Source organism: Loxodonta africana, chromosome 1, assembly GCF_030014295.1.
Source record: "Loxodonta africana isolate mLoxAfr1 chromosome 1, mLoxAfr1.hap2, whole genome shotgun sequence".
NCBI classification, from domain to species: Eukaryota; Metazoa; Chordata; class Mammalia; order Proboscidea; family Elephantidae; genus Loxodonta; species Loxodonta africana.
This window is the reverse complement of record NC_087342.1, coordinates 206,095,781-206,123,469: the sequence shown is the minus strand read 5'-3', so window position 1 is coordinate 206,123,469 and position 27,689 is coordinate 206,095,781. Positions and strand designations below refer to the sequence as shown.

General features: G+C 40.8%; 1 protein-coding gene across 1 annotated transcript in view; it reads right to left on the bottom strand.

Annotated features, from left to right (window-relative positions):
* Window positions 1-27,689, bottom strand: part of ARFGEF3 (ARFGEF family member 3) — a 165,557-nt gene that overhangs the window by 73,709 nt on the left and 64,159 nt on the right. Inside the window, exons 5-7 of the mRNA XM_003403996.4 lie at window positions 14,571-14,639; window positions 4,022-4,144; window positions 161-203 (exon numbers count right to left, since the gene is read on the bottom strand). Of these exons, the coding sequence (XP_003404044.2) occupies window positions 161-203; window positions 4,022-4,144; window positions 14,571-14,639 (235 nt within the window). The remainder of the gene's footprint in view (window positions 1-160; window positions 204-4,021; window positions 4,145-14,570; window positions 14,640-27,689) is intronic.

The window sequence follows — 27,689 nt, the reverse complement described above, 5'->3', positions numbered from 1 at the left end:
TTAAATATACCACACAACACAAAGCTAAGCAGAAGCACCAAAGGAGAATGGTAAACTAACCGAGAGCTCCTAGTCATCTTTACCTCCCCAGCACCGAGCCCCGAGTAGGCATTCTCATACCTCATATTTAAAATGTACTAGTAGAAACCAAATCCAATACCTTGATTTCCGAATTCCTGAGGGACGTTCGGGTTTTCAATTATCTAGTAAGAGAGACACACATAGGACAATTAGGAAACTCAGGCAAGAATGATCCTGACTCTTAGACAATGGAACATTCTAGGAAACAAAATGGCATCCTGAGTACTGTGGGCTCAGCTAACCCTAAGCACATCCTGCAGCTCTCGATAGTTTTTCATTAAATCAAACCAAACCCGATCTGTTGCCATGGAGTTGATTCCCAGTCATAGCATGTTATACAACAGAGTAGAACTGCCACATAGGGTCTCCAAGGCTGCAGTCTCTACAGAAGCAGACTGCCACATCTTTCTCCTGTGGAGCAGCTGGTGGGTTCGAACCACCAGCCTATTTGTTTAACCACTGTACCACCAGAGCTCCTTAGCTTTTCATTACTCATGGTATTTTTGAGAAAGACTATGGTGTCTGAAACTGAGTTGAGCAGTTCCAAAGAGAATTCATTCAAAAAGCCTACAAAATACGTGGAAGCCTTAGCCCCATGGTTCACTTTATGATTCCAGGGAGCTGAGCCAGTGTCTTGGGGAAACAGCTGCCTAAACAGAAAAAAATACCTCTGGATAAAGAAAAACTTGTCCCAAGGCCACAGACTACTCTGTGATTGGCACCTAACAAATAGGGACTCTTAGTCATAAGAAGGATCAGGTTCCTGGATTTCAAATCACAGGTCCAAAGATGATTGTTGATGAGATGCATCTTCTTGGTATTTGACGGGTGAGCATATTAGCTTCTGACTTCTGACCAGACCAGTCATTCCTGGCTGTCACTAGGTAGATCCTCAACTATGAGGATAGAGATAGAACCTTGAAAGAAAAGGAGAATAGGGTTCCGAAGATCTTGAAAAACAGTAAGACTTACTTCCAATGCAGGGATAATTCAGGGACTATAGAGTTGAGAATGAGCCCTGGTGGTAGAGAGGAGAAGAGCTTAGCTGCTAACCGAAAGGTCAGTGGTTCAAACCCACCAGCTGCTCTGTGGGAGGAAGATGCAGCAATCTGCTTCCATAAAGACTACAGCCTGGAAACCCTATGGAGCAGTTCTATTCTGTCCTATAAAGTCATTATGAGTTGGAACTGACTTGAAGGCAACAGGTTATAGAGTCAGGAATGTGAAGGAGGCTTTTCTGTCTCCATACCTCATTGCACTGGGGATGAGGGACAGGTGTAGATGGACATTGGGTTGAAGATACATTTCATGCTGCCTTTGGCATTCTAGGTATTAATTTTCTTTCCATTGCATTTAAGTTTTCCTGATAGTAAGACAGCCTGTGATGTCTTTCCAGTGATGCTACGGGATATCCGAGGCTTCCCCAGGGAGTGCCAAGTGTCCCACAGAGAACACACAGCCTCATTAGAGTGAACTTCACCATTCCTATAGACTATCAACCCTTAAAGGCTTTTTATACATAGTCATTCTTAGGTGGCAAAACTTATGTCTCTACTTCATAGACACCATAAATGCTTTAAGCATTAGCATATGTGTTTTTTGGGACACAGAATCCTAATGCCAGGGACCGCATCAGTAATAGAAAGGAAATTGCAGGAAACATTAATTTTCCATCTAATAGGGATCTTGCCTTGGGCTGGGGCTGAGTCCAGATGGTCATCAGTGATAAGCAGGAACAGAGGGCTGATTAGCTACATAATGCCACAGGACAGAGGCAGATAACCATTAGTGTTATCCAGACGCCATAGCTATACCCGTTAGCACTCTGATAGAAGAGAAACAGGAAATGCTAAAGCGAGTTAAAAGGCTGTCACTTTACTTGAAACCTAATACTCACCTACAAAGATTCTCATATATTTAAAAATTTAAAGATAAAATGAACTAATTGAAAGGACTCTGAAATCATAAAACATTAAGATTTCTTAATATTATTATAGTATTTGATCATGTTGCCATTTAGCAAGGATGGGATATGACTGCATATTAATACAAGAATTCTCAACATCTGAGATTTATTTTCCATTAGAAACATTTTTTCTCTCAATATGTTTTCTATTGATAGATTTGAATTTCTTTTAAACTAATATTTCCACACCACCATATTCAGAATCCAAGCATAAATAGTTTTTAACAAAGGGTAAACTAAAATAAAGGAGGCCTGGTGGTGCGGTGGGGAAAGCTCCCAGCTGCTAACAGAAGGGTGGTGGTTAGAACCCATCAGCTTTCCATGGGAGAAAAGATCTGGCAATCTGCTCCTGTAAAGACCATTGCTGTGTGCCGTCCAGTCAATTCCAACTCATAGCGACCTTAAAGGACAGAGTAGAACTGCCCCATAGGGTTTCCTAGGTTGTAAATCTTTATGGGAGCAGATCGACAGGTTTTTTCTTCCATGTTAACAACTGACCTTTTACATGGCCTAAGAAAACTTACGGGGCAGTTCTACTCTGTCTTACAGGGTCACTATGAGTTGGAACGGACTCAATGGCACACGACGTAACAAGCTAAAATAATAAAATTATCTTAATTTTTTAAATAATATAAACTTGAGCCTAGGCTGTAGCAAACACAAAAGAAGAAATTCGGTATCTGTATTTTCAGGCCACTGTTGTTTATCAGGAAACTCTGGTGGCATAGTGGTTAAGAGCCACAACTGCTAGCCAAAAGGTGGGCACTTTAAATCTACCAGGCACTCCTTGGAAGCTCTATGGGGCAGTTCTACTCTGTCCTATAGCATTGCTATGAGTCGGATGGACTCAAAGGCAGTGGGTTTGGTTGTTTTTCAAGACTGGCTGGCAGAAGTGCACGTTAATAGAGAACCTGAACTAGTAGTCAGTCAGGAGACCAGGAGTTTAGTTCTGGATTTCTCACTGATTAGCTTATTAATTTTAGAGGAGAAAATTTCATCTCCCCGGGCTTCAGTTTTCTCATTTGTAAAATTTGACTAGATGATCTCTAAGGTTCCACCTCAATTCCATGATTCTCTAAAAATTAGAAAAAGGTGAAGTTAAATATGAAAACTTAATCTCTGAAAAAATAAAACTAGTTTCTGAGATGTTTCAGACTGTAAGTAAGACTTCTTATTTGTAAAAAATAACTGCTGTCATTAATGACTAGAACATTCCTTGCAGATTTTAAAAGAATCTTAATCTGAATTATTACAGAGACAGCTTAAAAATGCTCCAGTTTTGGAGAGGAATCATCCTCTCATTAACATTCCCAGAAGATGATACAAGAAGCCAATTACATTTACATTTTTCCCAGGAACACTCATTTTAGACAATCTGTTCAAGTTTAGAGCAAAAAGCTCTAGTGGGCTTTGATGACAGGGTGAAGACAAATCTAATTTTACCCTGATGGCACTGGGAGGGGAGACTTCCTGGTCACATCCTTTAGTTAACAAAGAGAAACACATACACCAAACTACAGAGCATGCATTTAACTGCTGTTAATTTTTATAAAAATCAAATGTATTTCTGGTATTTGTCAATATTTCAGTTAGTAATTTATTATTTTTTATACAAAAATATTTTTATACAAGATTATACACTATTTTTATACAAAAATTTCCACAATTAAAAAATTAATAAAAAAGTGAATTTAAAAACAATGACTAAAGTAAAAATTGCAGAAACCGTTTAAAAAAAAAAAACAGAAACAACTCTCAAAATTTTCAGGTAAAACATGTAAAAACTGATTTAAAGAGCTTAATTTATAGAAATGAACGTTCTTCTAAAACAAGCAAGCTCTAAAAGTCCGGTTACTGTTTCCGGCAGGAGGCAGCTCCAGCAGGCAGGGCCTGGGGTGTGGGACACACAGCATGCAGTTACATACACAGACACCATCAAGAACCTGAGGAACGGGTAGATATCGCAGGGCTCACCGTATTCTCCTGCCTCTGCCGTAACTGTAAAGTCAGGTCACTTAGCATTTGACTGAGAGTTGCCCGCACAGCAGTGTTTATACTGCGCTGGTGACAGCTACATACGTACGTCTCAATGCACACCTGGTAAGAAATAAAAGAGCAACACACACACTCTGTAGACATCAATTCATTACCAACATTCCTTGGGACTAGCCAGAGAGGACATCAAGACCCTCTTAAATAGAAAGTCAGCCTGATTTTGGACTAGTGATTGAAGTGTCCTAAAATTTTTTTTTATTATATGCCCCGGTGGCACAACAGTTAAGCACTTGTTACTAACCACAAGGTTGGCAGTTAGAGCCGATCCAGTGGCTCCTCAGTAGAAAGACCTGGAGACAGGCTCCCAGAAAGATCACAGCCTAAGAAACCCCACGGGGCAGCTCTACTCTGTCACACAGGGGCAGTATGAGTTGGAAACCAACTCGATGGCATCTAACCACGCAAAACAAAAATATTTTAAAAGTTCTGGGAATTTATTTTTAAGCATATAGTGAAATCAATATATTTCCCTAAAGATTACCATTTTGATCATCATGGAAAAGAAAAAAAAATCTCGTTGCTGACTCATAGCAACCCTATAGAACAGGGTAGAACTGGCCCATTGAATTTCCAAGGACGGCCCGGTGGATTCAAACAGCCGAACTTTTAACCACTATGCCACCAGGGTTGATCATCACAGAAGAATGTAAATTAGTGATTTTTAGATAGACCAAATAATTCTAGCTAGGACAAACTCAGATGGCTAGAAATCCATGAGGAAAAGCTCCACAGGAAAAGAGGAAAAGAAATTTATTAACTCCTGGGTTATGAAGTGAGTCCCTGGGTGCCGTAAACGGTTAATACACTCGGCTGCTAACTGAAAGTAATTGAAAGGTTGGCAGTTCAAGACTACCCAGGAGCACCTCAAAGAAAGGCCTGATGATCTACTTCCAAAAAACCTGTCACTGAAAACCCAATGGAGCACAGTTCTACTCTTACATGGGGTCACCATGTGTCGGAATTGACTTGAGGGCAACTTGTTTTTTGGGGTTTTGAAGTGTGCGCAAGGGTTAATGAAAACCTCTCTCCTGCTTCATAAATGAGTTTGACCTTGGGTTAACTCTCTAGCTGTGTTTTCCTGGAAGCTTGATAAAGGTGGTATGTCAGCTGTGTTACTAGGCAGCATGGCTTATGGTAAAAATGCCTCTTGACTACTAAGCTGCATCAGAATTAGGAAAACTGTAAATGTACTATAAAAACGTAGTGGGAAGTCACAGGTTTGGGTTTTCCTGGGTGCAGTGACTTTTGTAATTGATCATGTCCTCTGAGGAAATTCTGCAAACTCTGTCCACGGAGTTGTCACAAAAAATATTGGTTCCTATTTAGGATGTGGGCTCCTAAGCCAAGGTGACTCTAGACACACTGATGTAGCTCTCATCCTCTTGTACCAAAGCTGTCATTTGGGAGACAAGAGAGGATCCTCAGGACTGCTGTGGGGATTCCTGTGAAACAGAAATGCCTGATGTTGCCCTGCTAGCACACTGTGCTTCCTGCCCTTTATCTGCTAAGCGAACATGATGCCAAGAGGCCTACTTGAGTCTTATGAATCTGAATGTCTAGTTGAGCCTAAGAAGACTCCCTGATGGTTGTTGCATGGAGAATCCCAAATCTGGAAAACAAACAAACAAACAAAAAAACAACTCTCATTTGATGATGATGATGATGCAAAGTGTCATGACTTTTCAGATTTTATTGCCTCCAGTTCTTCTGGAATTTGTAAGGATGGGCTTGACAATTCATGCATCCTTAAATTTGCCTACTCTTCTTTCTCCATAAGGTTTTATCCTTTCAATTTTGCACAGCATATTTAAAACCAAAACCAAACCCGCTGCTGCCAAGTCGATTCCGACTCACAGCGACCCTATAGGTCAGGGTAGAACTGCCCCCATAGAGTTTTCAAGGAGCACCTGGTGGATCTGAACTGCTGACCTTTCGATTAGCAGCCACAGCACTTAACCACTACGCCACCAGGGTTTCCACAGCATATTTAGACACACAAAAAACAAAAAGGGATTTAATATACCTAATTTTCTAGGAATAGCTCCAAGATTATCTACAGGGAAAATACAGAGTTCTCACTTAAATGGCAAATTTAATTTGATGACTGACAAGTGAGTTGAGAGAGAGAGAAAATGTTAACCTTTGTTGTTACTACTACTTAAGCCAGGCTTCACTAAAATAACCTTTTTGTAAAGTTAACTAGGTGAAGTATAAGTAATTTTTTAAAGCTTAATCTAGCTTCTATTGAATGTTTAATATTCCAAATGAGCATTTAAAACTTAAAAGTGTATTTAGAGTTGGTCTAGATTAATTCATTTTGATGGTTAAAAAAATTAGAGCAAGTACCAAAGTACTTACTTTTCATCATACTATTAAGGGCATGTCAACTTTAAATTCATTTTCTCAAACTATCATAAATTACAATGTTTTCAAAGACGCGATGTGTACAAACTTTAAAAAAAGGTGTTTTAAGCCTGAAAGGCTTTTATTTTTGCGTGTGATGAAATGGTTTATAAACCTTGAAAATACATCTAAATGAGTGTAGTGTTCCACTTCAATGAAACCAGATTCTCCACAGTGTAATCAGGCGCACTGGTGCCATCTGTACCTCGTAATTTAGTGGTTTTCTTTAAATCTTATGTTTTTCCAAGAAATCTTTGTTAAGTATTGATCTTCAAGATCTTTAAGCTCTGACACTATAAAGTAGAATTTTAAGTCCTAAGAGTATTCAAGATGAAAGTAGCTATTTTAGGAGCTGAACTATACGCTAAATAGTAGAAACGTGGACACCCCAAACAATTCTCTTCAATACTGACAGCCACGCCCACCGTACAACCTCCCTTAACACCTATGAGGAATTGGGTTTCATGTAACACAAGCAGTGCTGCAAACGGATGACAACGTCCTGAATTCCAAGTGAATTTCTTTGAATTTTTATATCACTTTTTTTTTTTAGCGATTAGTTGATAATACTACTGGTATAGCATTGGATATGACTTATGTCAGGAGGTATTTTAAGGCAAAAGATGAACATGTTCACTCTTGAAAAAGTATGAATCTATAAGGCTCATTCTGCTAAAGTTGTACATACAAATAGTAAATATGGCAAGAGGGTATGCTGTTAAATATAAAAACGACTATGTATTCAAAATGATCTCTATTTGTAGGTGCCCAGAAAGAAATGCTTTATCAGCTATTAGAGTTTCCAAAGAGCACCTGGTGGATTCAAACTGCTTACGTTTTGGTTAGCAGCCGTTGCACTTAACTACTACACCACCAGGGTTTCCTGACATCTTCTGTGGAAAAGTTTCTTGAACTTGCTATATTATTTACCAGTACTAGGGCTTCCATTTATAAACCTAACCGTTGTATCAAGGTTAATGACTTACCACTATGTGAATGTTTTTCTTCCTCCATCTTAGGGAAGTAATCAAATGACCACATTGAGTCACAGAAGCTAAGAGAATACCAAACCCAAAGGCAGGCTGAGTTTCTGGGAAAGAACTCATCAATTTCTTTTTTTTCGTCTCACCTGTATCAGCTCTAGAGCCCCAGACCCTCTGCTTTGTAGTGCCTGATTGACACTTACAAAGCCTGGGTCCTGCATCTCTGCACAGGCTCAAAGGGCCGAGTCAAATACCTTGGGGGAAGTCACAGGCCCCTGATCACCGGGGAACGCACGAAGACACAGGGCAGTGAGGAGTTTCATAATGAACACTTTGATCATTTCATGCATTTGTGGACATCCACCTTTACGACATGCTAAACAAAACTGAGAGCAGAAACACAAATGGTTAATGAAGCAAAACATATCCCAAAAGCAGAAGGAAACAGAGCAAGAAAACACAAGCCTGCAAGCCATATATAAGCAAAAAAGTTACACGCCATTGAATAAGTAGACGATCAATAACAGTACTAGGTTAAATCTAGGGTGAAATAACTAATTATTAAATATGAAGCAGTGGAATATAGTAGATATTCGATACGTATTGGCCAAATCATCACACACTTTAAGGAAGCTCCCACAATAGAGATTTCCTCGCTCTGCTAAATATCTATTACCTTTATTGTGTTACTGTGCATTTCACCTGCTCTTTCCTATCTGAATGGTGTTAGCAGCACTGTTGTAATACAATATTTTATATTACTGAGTAATGAGCTTCATAAAGAGAAGAGTTAGTATGTTTACAATAGGAAATTTTTTATGAATAATTTATTGTGATAAAAAGTAGAAACGACCTGGAGCAACGGAGAATGACGAACACCAAAGACACAAGTTAATTATGAACCCAAGAGACAGAAAAGGCCACATAAACCAGGGACTACATCAGCCTGAGACCAGAAGAACTAGATGGTGCCTGGCTACAACCAATGGCTGCCCTGACAGGGAACACAACAGAGAACCCCTGAGGGAGCAGGAGAGCAGTGGAATGCAAATTCTCAAAAAAAGCCAGGCTTAATGGTATGACTGAGACTAGAAGGGCCCCAGAGGTCATGGTCCCCAGACCTTCTGTTAGCCCAAGACAGGAACCATTCCCAAAGCCAACTCTTCAGATAGAGATTGGACTGGACTATGGGATAGAAAATGATACTGGTGAAGAGTGAGCTTCTTGGATCAAGTAGACATATGAGACTATGTGGGAAGTTCCTGTCTGGAGAAGAGATGAAAGGGCAGAGGGGGTCAGAAGCTGGCGGAATGGATATGAAAATAGAGAGTGGAGGGAAGGAGTGTGCTGTCTCAGAGGGAAAGCAACTAGGAGTACAGAGCAATGTGTATATAAGTTTTTGTATGAGAGACTGACTTGGTTTGTAAACTTTCACTTAAAACACAATAAAAATTAAAAAAAAAAAGTAGAAACGACAAGAGGTTAAGCTGCAGAAAAGATGAAGAAAAGTCTTTTATATAGAGAAGACATATTTTTTACCACATTAGAACTAAAAAAATTTGGAAATCACTGTAAGTCTAAACTCTATGATGAATCATGGTGACAACTCAGTAGCCAGGCAGTTTCCTCTCTGAAAGACACCTCCTTCCTAAGGTAGGTGAAGATCTGTAACAGGGGGGTATGCGACAGGAGGCACTTCATCATATGGGTCCTGCTGATACACACACATACACACAAACTGAATTAAAGTTGTTTTATTATTCCTAGGCAATCTGTGTATAACTAAGTCCGATTACCATGCTTGGTTAGGGAAGTTTGCTGGTTTTCCTTTTTGATCTCAACTCTAAGGAAATTCTTAAAAATCCCAGGCATACAAGGAAAACTCTGTTCTGACTTCCCCTTTCCACCTCCATGTTCTTCATGGCTGAGCTAACATATTAAAATGGCTGAAGACACCTCAGCCCATCAATTCCTGCACCTTCCCAGGCAAAGCCTTCTACCTGGTATGGAGAGTCTATCAAGACCAGACTCTGCCCTATAAACCATCTCAAGATGAAGTAGAGGGGATCTCTGCATTGTTCTGTACGTCTTCTAACTCCAGATGACTTCTTCAAGAGCCATGCAAGACAGAGTTAAAGGAAGATGTGGGAATTCCTTGCAAAAGGAGAACCAGCTTGCTCAAAGCCCATCTGGCAGTTAAGTAGCCTAAGGACAGTCATCTCAGAGGAGTCAAGCTAGAGTCAATAAAGAGGCTGGCCCACGTGGAAGAAAAGAAAGGGCTTCAGGAAGGAGAAAGTGGGGAAGCTCTTCAGAATAAGATTTTCTCACTCTATTGGCCTCAGCTCTTTTGAGACAGTGGTCACTGCTCCCTTGCCCAGTTTTCTTGCAAGAGGCGAGGCTACTCCTCCCAATCTTACAGAGAACAAAACAACTAAGATGCTCCCAAGGTAAACGGAGCAGGCCATCTGTGTACTTTTAAATCACCTCCGTAGAATTTTATTTGAGGTCTGTCCCAGAAATAATGCTACCACCTCAGAATTAAAAAAAAAAAAAAAAAACCACCTACCATTTCAAGTATTATAAATCAGCCCAATTAAAAAAAAAAACAAAACTTTAATGACAACTGGAACTGTTAAATCAGGGCATTTGGTGGCTGGTTTTGAGCCTCAATGTTTGTTAAGCTTCCCAGGTAACAAGTGGAACTATACTCAATTCCATACGGTGTAATGGTAACACCTCGATGCTCTGACAGATAAACTGAGTGTCAATATGTAAAGATTCCCAAGAAAGTAGCCTATTCCTAAAGGCATCTTGAATATATGGTCAGAAAAGGGCAAAATGCATCAATACTTCTGCTTCATATATAAAATCACCACATAGCAATTATCTAACTAAATACTCTGGTAAGGGTCCATGGTGAATAAGACTATGAATTTCACTTGGTTGCCAATATCATTAAGGCAAGTTTCTACTAAACATTTTTTATGACTTGAGGTAGCCAGGAAACAATACAGCACAGTGGTGAATAGCACGTGTTTGAAATATAAGAAATCTGGGTTTGAGTATCTAGCTGTAGAAACTTAGGCAAGCAAGTTAACCTCACTGTGCTTGGGGTTCCTCACCTAGTTTGATTGTGGTAAAGATTATGTATGTATGTACGTAAAAGAGAATGTACGTAAAATACTACTAAACGACAGGCTTTAGGGGCTTAACAACTGGTAAAAAAAAAACAAAACAAAACAAAAAAACCTGGTAGCTATTATTATTAACCAGTGTTTTGGAATAGAGGGATAGATGGACTGAATGAAAACGGGAGGCTCCTGAAAGTACGACTCTTAAAGAAAAAAGAAATGGTCTTTGAGACAGACTTTGCTTGAACCTGACAACATGCTATATAGTCAAAGACTGGCAGTCTTATGAGTCAATACGATAAAACCAAGAAATACACATTTAGGAACTAGGTTTTCTAACTTTGAAATTCCTTAGTGAAGCCTCTAGCACACATGAGAACATGCTGCAATCTTTCCAATGGAAAGACATCATCAACCGTCTTCAAACTAACTTAAGAGTGCTTCTGCAAAGAAGTTTCCTGAATAAACTGAATGCTTCGAAGGCCAGTGTAGCAGGGGCAGGATTTTGGGGACCATGGTTTCAGGGGACATCTAAGTCAACTGGCATAATAAAATCTATTAAGAAAACATCCTGCATCCCACTTTGAAGAGCGGTGTCTGGGGTCTTAAACACTAGCAAGCGGCCATCTAAGATTCATCAATGAGTCTCAACCCACCTGGATCAAAGAAGAATGAAGAACACCAAGGGCACGATGTAATTACGAGCCCAAGAGACAGAAAGGGCCACATGAACCAGAGACTACATCATCCTGAGACCAGAAGAACTAGATGGTACCCGGCTACAACCGATGACTGCCCTGACAGGGAACACAACAGAGAACCCCTGAGGGAGCAGGAGAGCAGTGGGATGCAGACCCCAGACCCCAAATTCTCATAAACACATCAGACTTAACGGTCTGAGACTAGAAGGACCCTGGTGGTCATGGCTCCCAGACCTTCTGTTGGCCCAGGACAGGAACCATTCCCAAAGCCAACTCTTCAGACAGGGATTGGACTGGACAATGGGTTGGAGAGGGATGTTGGTGAGGAGTGAGCTTCTTGGATCAGGTGGACACTCGAGACTATGTTTGTATCTCCTGCCTGGAGGGGAGATGAGAGGGTGGAGGGGGTTGGAAGCTGGCGAAATGGACACGAAAAGAGAGAGTGGAGGGAGGGAGTGGGCTGTCTCATTACGGGGAGAGTAACTGGGAGTATGTAGCAAGGTGTATATAAGTTTTTGTTTGAGAGGCTGACAATCTGTAAACTTTCACTTAAAGCACAATAAAAATTATTTTTTAAAAAAAGTGCTTCTGGCTATGGCTCTACCTCTTCCTTTCCTCCAAAAATCCAGTACCCAAGATCATGGTAATTTTTATTTTCACAGATTTTTCATGTATTAAGGTAACTTAGCATCTCTGCTAAATTGTGTATAATATTAAAAGAAATCTTGAATCCATATTTCAACCAGTGAAGAGAAGGATTATGTATCTACATGGAATTTTAATAATGATTGTTCATGAAATTGAACAGAGAACATGTGTTGGATATTTCATAACAGTTCATCTTTTATTTATTAGTGCTGTTTCTTATTCCTCCCGCATCATGGAAGACCCACTTCTGAAAAACGTTCATTACCGAACAGTTCAATTAAGTACATTATAGTTAGACACACAAAGGAGGGCTGCCTTCTTATTTACATTTTGAGAGCTTAATGACCCTTTTATAGTTTCAGCAGTACCTTGAGAAAACAGCTTCATTTTTTCATACTTAAGTACACACACCATTTCCTGATCAACAGGTTTCAGGATAAACACTACTCTTGAGTAATAGTTACTGTACACCGGAGTAAAAAGGGAAAGAGCAGCCGGATGCCTTCCCAGCATTTTCAGAGGAGTTTTAAATGATTTATTTTAAAGTGTTTTTATAAATTGTTTCCCTAGTCATTTCAAAAGTGATAGTGGGAGAAAGAGGATTTTTTCTTTAAGTTACGGTAAAAACCTATTTTTATGAAAAGTCCAGATATAACCCAGCAAGCTTCCAGGAGGTAAGTGGTGGTTTTAGGCTGAAATGTTCCACTTTAAAAATAGAGATGCAGATTTTTCGAAGACTAAATTAGCAGGCGAAAAGCACTTGAGAATCTGCAGAATCATCGGGTTTCAGTAGATCCACAGAATACTATTATTTTTCATGGCACTATAACTCTTTTTTGAAGCTAATTCTTTTTGTTGATGAAAAAAGCATTTCTTAAGCAATTTCCACGGTGAAAACCAACAGGCTTTCGAAGCAATTTTGCAAATTTAAGGAAATACAAAATGGGAGTCTGTATAAGAAGTGTTTATTCCCATCTTACGTACCTGAAGTCAACAACTTTAAGGTTTTACCACAAAGCTTAGTTTGGGGAACAGAAGCTATCAAAGCAGTTATTGTCAGTTTAACCTGTACAGTAGGATCACCTGGGGAGTTTTTACAACCTTTATGGATGCTCAAGTCCTAGCCAAGACCAAAACAAAAAGTTTGTGGGGGAGAGCTGGCAATGGAAGTAATACACATTTCTGTGGTGGTTTCACCCATTTCTCTACCTTCACATTGACCTCCTGCGGGGTGTCTTCTCCAACTAAAGAACCTCGGCAAGTTGCAAGCAGGATAAGAAGAGGGGGTAATCTTGTTACTGTTCTCTTGGGAAGCTGACCCTGATCAATGAATGAGCCATCCTATCAGGCTTCTGGTGAGACCAACATTATTTGGCAGAAGCTCGACCATCATCATCATCATCATCATCATCAATCTGTATCCACCATGCAGCTAACATCCACCATGTATTTGCTACGGGACTAAACTGGCACTAAAGCTTTACATGGATTCTGTTTTCCCATCTAATCAGCACAACCACAGTGAGAGAGGTACTACTACCATTTCTTTTACAGACAGCAAACATGAGGCCCAGAGAGGTATCCAAGGCAACACAGCTGGGCAGTGGGAGAGCCAGGATGCCGTTCCATACAGGGACTCCAGTGTCCATTCCCTTTACCGCCAAGTTCGAATGCCTTTATTTGTATGCCACTCACGGGCTGCAACATTTTTTCTCTTTTGTTTTATTGGTTTTTGGTAGAGACTGCTGTGTTCTGATGTTCCATCTTATCTGGGCAGTCCTGCTGAGTCTTTGTTCTGGCTTCCGGATACCCACAGTGAACAACCTTCACCTGCATTCACTGTGGCAGTGTGGTTCCACTGACTTATTCAGACTCTGTCACTCAAACCTGGATCCCGTGAGGATAAGACAATCTATGCCTCCTCTTGAGGGTAGGATGGGCCTCCCTGGCAGCTTTCCTGCCCTCCTGAGGGCCCTACACCTCCTTGGCTGCCTGCCATCCTCTGCCCCATCAGCAGTGGCATGGGCAGTGACACACAGCATTTCCCTTCTCCTCATTCAGATGGCAAAGTGCTAACAGGCATCTTACAGCAATCCTGTCTCTTGCTGTTATCAGAAATTACATTTGTCATTTTAAAAGTGAACTTGCAAATATTAAGAGCATCCATAGGTATCTCTTAAAATTCAATATTTCTTTATACAAAAGTAAAACACACAAGCGTTAAAGAAACATGTTCTTTCTGCCTATATCAATACACATTTGAACACTGATTTATATTATAGTGAAGTGTCAGGTGACTGGCTGCCTCGTTCTCTTTTGATAGATGCAAAAATTTTCTACATGCTTAAAAAAAGTTTTCTCTTAATTTTCACTCTTTAATGCCACACAATACTATAGAAGCACATGGACGACGGACAACATGGCATGCGTCCCACAAATCAATTCCTTAGTGGAAATTCTCCACAATAGTAATCAGACTCTGCCCACTGCTCACGCTCAGCTCCACCCCAACATCTATCCCAGCTGGAGGCAAAGCAGCTCTGAGGCAGAAGCACAAACACAAGAAGCAAGCGTGGAGGGCTGGCGGGGCTCAGGCACTCACCTCCGCGATCTTCAGCACGGCGCTCCCGTTCAGATCAAATGTGGGGGTGTAGGTTATGCAGAGTAAAACCTGTAACACAAGATGAGGAAGGAAGGAGAAGATAAGGGGTTAAAAATGTAGAAATTAATTTTCTTTTCCCACATTCTCAGGGTCCCATTTTTACTACTAATTTGCTTTTTGCTTTATCTAATGTATTTCTTTCTATCCCATCTGCTATTATCTAAGTAGTGGCCACACATTGCTTAACAAAATAGCCCAAAACATAAAGGCTGCTAACTTCTCCTCACAGGAAGGGCTACTGCCAAGACTGGCCAGAAACACAATTCCTCAGCAACTTCAGGAGGTCCTCCTCATAATAATGAAAACTGAAAAATTATAGCATGTTGCCATTAAGTTGATTCCAACTCACAGTGACCCTATAGGACAAGGTAGAACTGTCCCATAGGGTTTCCAAGGAGCAGCTGGTGGATTTGAACTGCCAACCCTTTGGTCAGCAGCCAAAATCTTGACCACTGTGTCACAGGGCTCCATTAAAAAAAAAAAAAAAAAGATAGTAATAAAAAAAAAAAAAAACATAGCCAAGTTCAGTGCTAAGTGCTTCAAAGAAATAATCTAGATTGATAATTTTAATAAGTGTCATTATTATTATCTCCATTTTATTGATAAGGAAACTGAAACTTAGAAAGATTAAATAAGTTTCTCATGGTCACATAGCTAACGAGTTGGGGAGCTGAGATTTGAACCCATGCACTTTAACTCCCCACCACGTGTCTGTCAGTTTGTCATACCGTGGTGGCTTACATGGTGCTGTGATACTGGAAGCTTTGCCACCCTTGTGGACAGGTTTCAGTGGCGGTTCCAGACTAAGACTAGGAAGAAGGACTTGGTAGTCCACTGCTGAAAAAACTGGCCAGTGAAAACCTGATGAAAGGCAGAGGAACACAGTGGCTGCAACAATGGGCTCAAGCATAACAACTCTTGGAGGACGTACAGCCAGAATGCTCCCTAGAAGCGAGGATGGCAAGACTTCATCTCATGCATTTTGGACATGTTATTAGGAGGGACCAGTCCCTGGAGAAGAACACCATGATTGGTAAAGTGAAGGGTGGGTGAAAAAGAGGAAGACCCTCAACAAGACAGACTGCCACCTTCAGCAACCATGTGCTCAGACATAGCAACTACTGTGAGAGTGGTACAGGACCAAGAAGTGTTTCTTTCTGTGGAACAAAGGGTCACTATGAGTTGGAACCAACTTGACGGCCCTCAACAATGACATGAAAATTTGACTCCATGCTCTTGAACCACCATGCGATATAGATTCCAAGTCTTCCTAAATCCCAAATTCACTGTAATTTCTGGTCCCTGTGCCCTTCCCAAATCCACATAGGATTAGAAATTCTTTTAAGGGCACTTTTTTCTTCCCTCTTGTAATTTCCCCAGAAGGCTGCATCGGGTTTACTTATCTTCCAAGATATACAGACAATGGGAGTCCCTGGCTGGTGCAAATGGTTAACGAGTTTGACTGCAAAACAAAAGGTTGGAGGTTTGAGTCCCTCAGAGATGTCTGGCTATCTACTTCCAAAAAATCAGCCACGGTAAACTATATGGAGCACAGCTCTACTCTGACACACACAGGGTTGCCATGTGTCGGAATCAACAGGACAGTAATTGGTTTTTACAGACAATGGGTTGAGGACATTTGCAAGATCTTAAGGACCATTAAAAATTTCACTTTCTATTTGTAAAGCCATTAGGGAACAGACTGATAAAAGCCAGTGGCATTTTAAGAATTGCTTCTAATTTTGTAGGTAAGAAGCCAGACTCTCCCCCTCTGTTTAGCTTTTCTGACACTGTGACTTTTCTCATGGGCATTCCCAGACATAAAAGTGCTAGGTGTCTGCTTCTTGATCCCAAACTCAGCAGTCATGCCCTGCCTGTACCTTTGCTTGCCAGTGCCAGTCCTCTGAAGATTTCTCTTATCTACACCAAAGACTGGCAAATTTACCTAATACAGAATATATATTAATCAGCACTCCAAAAAGGGCAATTACCAGATGGAACAATGAATCCTCCCAGTCTCTGTCTTTGCATAGCCTAAAGCCAGCCCTAGGAATAGTTGCTCCTTCAGAGAAAGCAAATACTTATGTAATTAAAGAAGAAAAGAAAGCCTGTTTGCTAATTTTAGGCTCAAGGTTAGATCAGTTAATTTTGGTCCTGATTCTCAGTCTTTTAATCGTTATGGTGCCTTATATTCCAGAGATGACTCCTGATTAAAATTGGCTCAATGTCATGCTGAGAGAGAGGGATTATGGGAGCAACTGCCTTTTGGCCTCATGGGAAATGTCACTTGGCTTTCTTTTACGACTATCTTTGGGGGTTGGAGGTCCCTGGGTGGTGCAAACATTTTGTGCTCGTACTAACCTAAAGATCGGCAGTTCGAACCTACCCAGCAGCACGTCGGAAGAAAGGCCTAATGGTCTGCTTCTGTTAAGATTACAGCCAAGAAAACACTATGGAGTTCTACTCTGTCACACGGGATCACTATGAGTCAGAGTTGATTCAATAACAATGCCTTTGGTTTGGTTTGGGGGGCTGGGATTTGGTAGGCAAGAAGGGATATAGGCTGAAAGAACAGTGGTGTCACCCTCCGTACTTACTTGCTCGTCCCTTTGCCTGAAGCCCTCTGTCCTTGGTTCCTCCTATGCTTATTCCTCATGTGGCTCATTTGGTTGACATCCATCTTTTAGGTCTCAGCTCAAGTACCGCCCCTCAGAAAGCCCTGATGCATTCTCTGATCACTCTCTTTGAAATGCCCTATCACATCTCCTTGTTTCACTTACTTCAGAGCATTCAGTCTCAAGCTACTTGTTTGCTTATATACTTATTTACAATTTCCCCATTAGAAAATAAGATCCATTGGCCTCTGAAAGGCCTTCAGAGATTTCTCATATGCTTTCTTACTTTTATTTTTTCTTACATTTTATGGCTTCCCTTCTTTGTTTGTTTTTATTATTATTAATTCATATTTCGTGGTGGGGGAAGAGGTGAGAGGGTAGGGTAGGAAAGAATAGCTGGTGAAGGTGGAAGTCTATGAAGGTGGGGAGGCCAGTTGGTCCATCTGGGCTTTTTTTTTATTTAAAATTTTTACTATGGTAAATATGACATAAAATTTGCCATTTTAAACATTTTTATGTGTATAATTCAGTGGCATTAATTAAGTTTGCCATGGTTCAATCACCACCCCTATTTATTTCTAGGAGTCTTTCATCACCCCAAACAGAAACTCCATATCCCTTAAGCAATAAGTCCCCATCCTTTCCTTCCTCCAACCCCTGGTAACTACTCATCTACTTTCTGTCTCTCTGCATTTTGGCTCTTAGCTTAAGCATTCACAATAAAAACTGACAACTGACAACACGTTATAATATTAAAATAATGGCAGCAAGTAGTTTTCCAAACTGGTTAATCATTAACATCATTTACAGGACTGACAACCGACTTTCTGCCTTCCACCACTCAATGTATTCTTGCAAGGTACACAAGAGTAGGCTGAGAAAGAAGTTTCCAAAAACCCAATCCAATTTTCTGTGAGGAAGAGCTGCTTTTTGGCCACAGTGGCTGGAGGTACTAAGAGCAGTGCCTACGGCAAAGTCCTCGTGAAGGGCGTTGGGTTGGCAGTACTGGGAATTGAGACTTTCAGGGGGACAGAGGAGGCCCAGAAATGGAGAGGGATGCACAGCCCCCAGAATGCTGGGGATCCCGGCACCCACTCTCCCACCCAATGCTGACTGGTATTCAAAACAACCTTGAAGAAAGGTTGCCACACCTAAATGTCTGGCCACCAATATTCAAAGACCTACTGAGCTACACGGGAAAAAAACAGAACAACAAAAAATGAAAGTGAAGCACATTAATGAGGCTAGCTAGCAATACACAGAGTTCGTAGTGTGAAAAGCACTGCAGGTTTAAATTACAGGCTGATGGTGCCATGGCCCCCTGTGACTCACAGATATATAAAGGGCTCAATGTCTAGCCGAGATGATGCGTCAGACAGAAATGATTTATCTGTCATTTCTGATAGATGATACATGGGGAAGCTGTAATGTTCCCAATGCCTCACAAGCATTAATTCACTGGATTAAAACACAGACTGGGTGTAGGAAATTTAGGGCAGCAGCAAATTAATTTAAGATATCTGACTCCCATTGCATAATGAGGGCAAAGAGTTGAGATTAACATTCTAAGCACATTTGCTTCAGGAAAAACAGGAGCACCTAAACATTGAGGGCAATTCTATTAAAAATATATCCCTCACAGGATCCTCAAAGCATATAGACTACATTATCACTGAACAGCAGGAACTTGAGTAACAGGCAGCATCTTGCAATCTAGCTTGCTGGCACTGTCTCCATAAATGAGCTAAGAGAGTAGGGTAAACAGGTGTAAAGCCTTCTATGAAAGGGAAACATCATTACAATGGCTTATAAAACTTCCAATAATTAAAAAAAAAACAAACAAACAATAATCAAATAGTTGCAATGCACAATAAAGCAACCCCTCAATTTAAAATGCATACAGAAAGCCTGGGTAAAAAGAAGAAAGTGAAGCTGACTTAGCTGAGTTAGCTCTTTATTTTAAGAACAAGGCACAAATGATAAGAATCTACAAAACATGGTCCCACTAGGAATAGAAGGACAGTGTGGATAGATATAATGAAGAGCACAAGGTGATCGTGTGCTCTTGTGACGGGGAACAACCTGGATCAATCCTCTCCCTAGTGCATCTCACGGGGCATGATTGGGGTTTCTCCATCAAGCATGCCCTGCCCTGCAATTGTAATCATGACAGAGCAGGGCTGTGATTTAGGAGCGACCCTTCACAAGAGTTCTAGCAATATGATTGTGGCACATATTGAGTGATTATTTGCTGTGTGACTTCGCCTATGTCCTCTACCTCTTACCTTTAAATTCCCATCCCACCTCACAAGAATAGTTAGAGGAACAAATAAACGAATATTTTAAAAAATGGTATATATGGTACCCATCTTTAAGCTATCTGCTCATGGAGGTTAAACAAGTCTCCAACTGACATAACTCATAGCAGCCATTCCAATGTAAAGCGTTAGGCTCATTTTAAGAAGAAAATGAATTAGAAATATCAGATAATCCACAACCAAAAGTATAAATCTCTTGGGGTTTGCCCTCCACTATATATCATTATTTGTTTGTCATTATTTATTAGGGCCCTGGTGTCACAGTGGAAACCCTGGCGGTGTAGTGGCTAAGTGCTATGGCTGCTAACCAAAAGGTTGGCAGTTCAAATCCACCAAGTGCTCCTTGGAAACTCTATGAAGCAATTCTACTCTGTCCTCTAAGTTCACTATGAGTGAGAATTGACTCGACAGCAATGAGTTTGGGTTTTTTTGGTTTTTGGTGGTGCGATGGTTAAGAGTCTGGTTGCTAACCAAAAGGTTGGCAGTTCATACCTACCAGCTGCTCCTTGAAAACCCTATGGGGCAGTTCTACCCTGTCATATAGGGTTGCTATGAGTCAGAATCGACTCGAGAGCAATGGGTTTGCTTTTTTGGTTTATTTATCATTGCCCTCAACTCCTAATGCTCAAAGTTCTTGTCATTCTAACTTAGCTTCACTTTCTCCCTTCCTTACCTTCTTAGGCCCCAATTCAAGTCTTTGTCGCTAAGGTTCTCATTGCTGTGGGATCACAAAGATAAACAAAACCCGGACTTGGACATCAGAAAACTTACCATCTATTACAGAAATAAATGCCTGAAGAGTTGTACTTCAGGGCTGACTGTGATAAGTGCTATTGCTATGGTGAGGTATATATCATGATCTATTGAAGGCTAGAAGAAATAATAATTTTGGAGAAAAAAGACTTCGCAGATGAAAAAACATTTGAGCAAAGTACCAAGACAGGAGGAAAGAGGGCGGGAAAAAATAAAAAACCAGGGAAGAAGACAAAGGCACTATCGGAAAGTGAGCTGATATTTGGCAGTCAACCTAGCCCTAAGGCACATGAGGATACGGGGGCATAGTCAATGAACAAGAAATTCTTTTCCTCTTTCTTGAACTAACAGAAATGGTTTCAATTTACACACAAGTGCTTATTGAGGTGACTGTGGTTTCATTCATCCAAATATCAGATGTTATTTATAAGTCAAACTAAATAAACTACTAGAACTCAAGAAACTAAAAATCTGAGTACAGCCCACAGAAGGTCTTCTATTTGTCTTTCATCCTGCATGGATAAAAACGGACTTTCTGTAAGTATTTAATACTAGACACATTTCAGACCCTGGCTGTGGCTGAGAATTCAGCTTTGTTACTTAACACACAGGGGGCATTGGTGGTTCAGTGGTGGAATTCTCATCTTCCATATAGGGGAGACCTGGGTTCAATTCCCGGCCAATGCACCTAATATATATCCACCACACTTCTGTCAGTGGTGCCTGTGTGTTGCTATGATGCTGAACAGGTTTCAGTGGAGCTTCGAGGCTAAGATGAACTAGGAAGAAAGGCCTGGCAATTTACTTCTGCAAATCAGTCAGTGAAAACCCTGTGCGTCACAACGGTCCAATATGCAACTGGTCAGGGGGATGGCACAGGACTGGGCAGCACTGTGTTCTACTGTGCATGAGATCACCAAGAGTTCGGACATGGTGCAGGACTCAAAGACAGCAAACAACAACAACAACTCAACATATTTCCTTCAGGCCTATCATGTATATCAGCTTGAAATTTCAAAACATTAAAAGTAATTGCTGTCTTGGAAGATGTACAACCAGAATGCTCTTTAAAAGCAAGAATGGTGAGATTACATCATACATACTCTGGACATGTTGTCGGGGGGGATCAGTCCCTGGAGAAGGACATTATGCTCGGCAAAGCAGAAGGTCAGTGGAAAAGAGGAAGACTCTCAATGAGGTGGACTGACACAGTGGCTGCAACAATGGGCTCAAGTATAACAACGACTGTAAGGATGGCGCAGGACTGGGCAGTGTTTCGTTCTGTTGTGCTATGAGTTGGAACCAACTTGATGGCTCCTAACAACAACAACAACAAAAGTAACTGCAAAATTCCTTCTGTTTAGACACATTCCAGTTCTTTTTTACTCTGTCAAATTCAGCAAAAACAAGGAGAGAAAAATCCAGTGATGCCCAAGGGAATCCTGAGACATGAAACACCTCTCTACTGGGGCCGGGCATGCTGAACTTCTGTGTGTTCAGCTTCATGGCATTTAAACTGCTGAGAGGGCTCCTCAACCATGAAATCGAAACGGAGGTTCTTTCCCTCATGGTCCACGCACAAACAACAAAGCAAGCTCAGTCCTCTGAAGACAGCAGAATGTCAGAGTGTACATCTTCAGAGTAAGGGGGTCATAAAGTAGGCATATAGAATTTCTGAGGGCATTTCCTTATTGTCTAAATTTAAAATGTGCATGCTACAAAAAATTTTTTTTCTTTCTTATTTCAATCAAGGTTTCTCAACCTCAGCACTACTGATATTTTAGGCAAAATAATTTTTTGTTGCCGGGCTGTCCTGTGCATTTAGCAGCATCCCTGGCCCTATGCTATAGACAGCAGTGGTACCCTCTCAGTTGTGACAACCAAAAGTGTCTCCAGATATTAACCATAGGTTCCCTGGGGTGCAAGATCCTCCCCAGTTGAGAACAACTCTTTTAGATCACCGATACCCTGCATGCCTTGTAGATATACCTGAGAATCTTTTTAACTTTCTTCTGCTTCCAAAAATCTCAGAGCTAGAAGCCAGGACTTTCAGAGGGAGGTCTGGGATAAGCCACTGGTTCCTCACTTTGCTTTAAAAAATCATGAACTGCAGTTAACAATGAGCAGTTGAGCTACAACCTCCATCTTTATTTTGATCCAAAGAAAATGAATCAAAGTATTTCATTTCAAACTTCTACCACTTACTACCTAAACTGACTTACTTTAGGCCAAGGTAGTTAGGGAAATCACTTCTTGGTTCAACTTGCCCAAATTCTGGTGAACAGCTATTCTCCGAGATCTCGCTAGTCAAGAACAGATTTGCTAGAGTTCCTGTATACTGGGTCTGGAAAACACCTCCTACTAATTCATTGGTTTATGGTCATGTCTCAAGTTCTATGCTAGACCTTCTCTGTTGCCACCAGTAATAAGCTATTAATATTCATCAGAGGTGCCCTTAGCACTTAATCCTATGAAACATTATACCAGTATTATCTGTAGAAAAAAAAATGTAAATATTAAATTATAAAGAACTTAGCTAATTCATTTAAATGAATAAACAAACCACTCTTACTCTTATTTCCTTCCCCTCTAAACTCTCTCCCTTGGAAAACTCTCATAACTGTTACTTCTAACTAAAGGCTTCACAAACATATTTCTAGCGCCAACATTTCTCCCAAGCTTCAGTTTCCTAACTTTATCTTCTAAACATCACAAATAAATGTATACAACTTCATGAAAACCACACTGACCTTACTAAGCCTCTAACACAATAAACAGCTAATACTTCTTCCTGCCCTCAAATTCTGATTCTTAATTATATACCATTAAAACTATACTTAAATGAGTAAATACAGCCACATGGAAAATGTATATGACGTCACTGAAAGGTAAGACATAAAATCCTGTGTACACAACAGAGCTGTAAACATATAAATACAGATAATTAGAAATGAATACACAAAAATCAGTCATGGTGATGGAATTTACTGTGCACTTTTTCTGTTCTGAAATGAAATAGTAAACTACGTGTATATCTGTAAATAATTATTTTAAAATGCTATAATTCTTTGAGAGCTGGCAGTGTGAACTCTGTATCTCTCTGCTAAATAAGCCCTTCCTCTTAAAACCCACCATTCAACCAGAAACCCTGGTCCCAAGTTCTCTAGTCATCTTGGCTTTTCCCTTTCACACCTACTCCAGTCACCGGCTGCTCCTGATTCTCTTTCTGTAGCGGCCCCTTGCTACTGGTGGGTTTTCTTTTTTTTTCTCTCACTTGGTTCTGCTGATTCCCAGACCATCCTGCATATAAACACCCCTCTCCACCTCAACTTCTAGCACTCAGAGCTCTGGTCATGTCACTCTCCTGCTTACTCTGAAGGCTCCCAATCCCTACTGATTCCAGAGTGCATCTGACCAGGCCCTCTAGAATCTGCGTCAACCTCTGCTCCAGGCTCATTGTCCACTATTCCTTACTAATCCTCACTTACATCATTGTGCTTTGCTATCTCCAAGATTTTTCTTCTCTACAAGAATGCCCTCCCCCTTAATCTAATTACCTGAATCTCATTCACCTTTCGAAGTCTAGTTTAAATAGTATGCCCTCTTTGAAATGTTGGGGCCCTGGTGGCGCAGTGGTTGAGAGTTACAGCTGCTAACCAAAAGGTCAGCAGTTCGAATCCATCAGCCACTCCTTAGAAATCCTATGTGGCAGTTCTACTCTGCCCTATAGGGTTCCAATGAGTCGGAATCAACTTGACAGTAGTAGGCTTGGGGCTTTGAAATGTTGATCTCCCCAGCTGAAGGTGGTTTCTCCTAATCTTTCCCTGAACTTTTCTTCTAATGCAAGTATCTGGAAGGCAATAGTGGTTCAGTGGTAGAATTCTTCCCTCCCATGACGGACCCAGGTTCGATTCCCAGGCAACGCACCTCAAACACAGCCACCACTTGTCTGTGAGTGAAGGCTTGTGTGTTGTTATCATGTTGAATAGGTTTCAGTGGAGCTTCTAGACTGAGACAGACTAGGAAGAAAGCCCTGGGGACCTACTTGCCCATGGATCATAACCATCAGATCCACAACCAATCATGGAGATGGCACAGGACCAGGCAGCATTTTGTCCCACTGTGCATGGTGGCACCATGAGTCAGGGGCTGACTCAACAGCAGCAGCATTTCTTTCTTTTAATCATACGTTGTTTTATACATTGTAATAAAAATATATTCACTAAACAAACCAATGAAAATAAAGTCTAAAAGAAAACATAAAGTTCAATGACTTATCTTTTCTAGTTTAATCTGTAACTTTATTTGGACCTAATCTCAGTCTTTCACAGATGATTTTTAAGAAGTCACATTTCACTGATTAGCCCCCAGATAATACCCCTACTCCTTCACATCCTCTTTCCCTCTCAGGCTCTCCCCAGAGTGGGAGCTTCACCTCTGAAGTAGCTTCTGCCAATATACACGAGGCTTTTGATAATATTACAGTCTATGCTTGTAGATATGACCAACAAAAATCTCAAGACAGAGTTTTTAAAGGGCCAGAACCATTTTGGCTCTCTGTATGCTGAACATTTGTAATACTGAAGTTCTTCTAGGAATATACAAATCATATGAACTCCTCTACTCAGACAGAACAGAAACTTAACAGGCTACTCAAAAGAACTGGCACAGTTAAATAGCCAAGTGTTTCCCGTAGACTGCAGGATCATGGCTGATAGTTGAAACCCTTAAAATACGTAGGTGGATAACTGGAATGTGACCATATATAATAATTACCAAAATTCTTCTTTTAAGCTGGTCATCTACAATTCAACAGTAGCGTGATGGTTAAGGTTATATGTCAGCTTAGCTTGGCAGTGATTCTCAGTGAGTTTTGCAGATATTATGTAATCATCCTCCCTTTTGTGATCTGATGTGAGCAGCCAGTCAGTTGAAGGAGAGTTTCCTTGGGAGTGTAGCCTGCATCCAATATATATATATATATATGGACACTCAGGCAAAGCTTGATTTCGCCATCCTGCATCTGTTCCATCGTCCTCTGACCTCTGGTTCTTGGGACATGAGCCAGCAGCCTGCTGCCTGACCTGCCGAATTTGGATTGGTCAGCCCCTGCAACCATGTGAGGCAGGAGAACCTTCCAGCCTGACACCTGACCCACAGATCTGGGACTTGCCAGCCTCCAAAACTGCATGAGCCATTTCCTTGAAATAAGTCTCTTTATATACCCATATATACACTTCACTGGTTTCGCTTCTCCAGAGAACCCAGCCTAAGGTTACTAAGAAATATAATGAACAAAACAGGGGAAGACTGTGTAGCTTAAAACTGGAAAAGGTTTGTGGTAGGGTTGTATCCTTTCACCTTACTTGTTCAATCTATATGCTGAAGGAACAATCCGAAAAGTTGGACTACATGAAGAATGCAGCATCAGGATTGGAGGAAGACTCATTAACAACCTGCATGCAATATGCAGATGATACAACCTTGCTTGCTGAAAATGAAGACAACTTGAAGCACTTACTGATAAAGGTAAAAGACTACAGTATGGATTCAGGGCTTCGAACCAGTTTGTTCTAGTTTGAACACCTGCTGAGAATTTGCATTTCTAACAAGTTCTCAGCTGAGAATTTGCACTTCTAACAAGTTTCCAGGAAGTTATACACAAGGATCACCTGGGGATCTTGTTAAATTATAGATTTTGATTCAGTATACCTGGTGTAGAAATGCAAATTCTCATCAGGGGTTCAAACCAGAGTGAACCAGTTAGAAGTCCTGTATGAATTACACCTGAATGTGGAGAACACAAAAATCCTCACAACTTGACTAATAAATAGTGTCATCATAAATGGAGAAAAATTGAAGCTGTCAATGATTTCACTGTTCATGGATCAACAATCAATGCCCATGAAAGCAGCAGTCAAGAAGTCAAACCACATGTTGCATTGGGCAAATGTGTTGCAAACTTCGTTGGGAGAGGCGGAGGGAAATATCACTGCCATTGAGTCAATTTTGACTCATAGGGACCCTATAGGACAGGGTACAACTGCCCCACAGGGTTTCCAAGGAGCGGCTGGTGAATTTGAGCTGCTAACCTTTTGGTTACCAGCCAAGCTCTGAACCTTTGTTGCAAAAGACATCTTTAAAGTTTTAAAAAGCAAAGATGTCATTTTAATGACTAAGGTGGGCCTAACCCAAGCCATGGTATTTTCAATCACCTCAATATGCACACGAAAGTTGGACAGATGAAAGGTAGAAGAGGAATTGATGCATTTTAATTCTGGTGTTGGCAGAGAATAACAAATACACTGTGAACTAAGAAGCCCTGGTGGTGCAGTGGCTAGGTGCTTAGCTGCTAACTGAGAGGTCAGGATTCGAACCCACCAGCGGCTCCACAAGAGAAAGATGTAGAAATCAGCCTCCACAAAGATTACAGCCTTGGAAACCCTATGGGGCAGGTTAACTCTGTCCTGTAGGGTACCTATGAGTCAGATAACGGGTTGTGAACTGCTGGAAGAATGAACTAATCAGTCTTAGAAGAAATACAATCAGAATGCTCCTTAAAATCAAGGATGGCGAGACTTCGTCTTGCTTACTCTGGACACATCATCAGGAGAGACCAATCTCTAGAAAAGGGCATCATGTTTGGTAAAGCAGAGGGTCAGTGAAAATGGGGGAAACCCTCAGTGATATGGACTGACACAAAAGCCACAACAGTGGACCCAGATATATCAATAATCATGAAATGGCACGGGGCTGGGCTATAGAAGAAAAGAGATTAGAAGAAGAAACTCATAGAGCAATGGTATTTCTAATGCCCTACCTTATCATTTGGGGGAGTTTCTAGGAGTTCATATCATTATTATACCACACATCTTCTTTTCTAATAATATTAATAAAAATGAAAGCTAGCACTGACCTCATGCCATGCATTTCTCTAGGCGCTTTTATATTAGCTCATTTAGGACTTAATACAACCCTACTAGGTATGTACCATTATTGATCACATTTTATAGACAGGTAAACTGAGGCACAGTTAGGTAACTTTCCCAAGGCCACCAGGTATTCTAGCTCTAGCAGCTGTGGTCTTACCACTCTGCTACTGAACATCACTTTGGAAAATACAGTGAAGAAAAAGAAGTACAAAGAACCTAAAGACAATTGAATCCAATGACTGTTTCATAGGATAATTATATCCAGTGCTTTGAAGCAGTTCTGCCTGGTTCAGTCATGGCCAAGGAAGTGAAATGGAAATAGACCTAAATTTTTACAATTTGGGTGATCTGGAATGGTAAACAGAAGGGGAAAAATGACCAGCTGAAGTCTTGGAATGGGGGACTTTTAAGAGCCGTAGTGAGCCCTTTCAGGATCTTAAT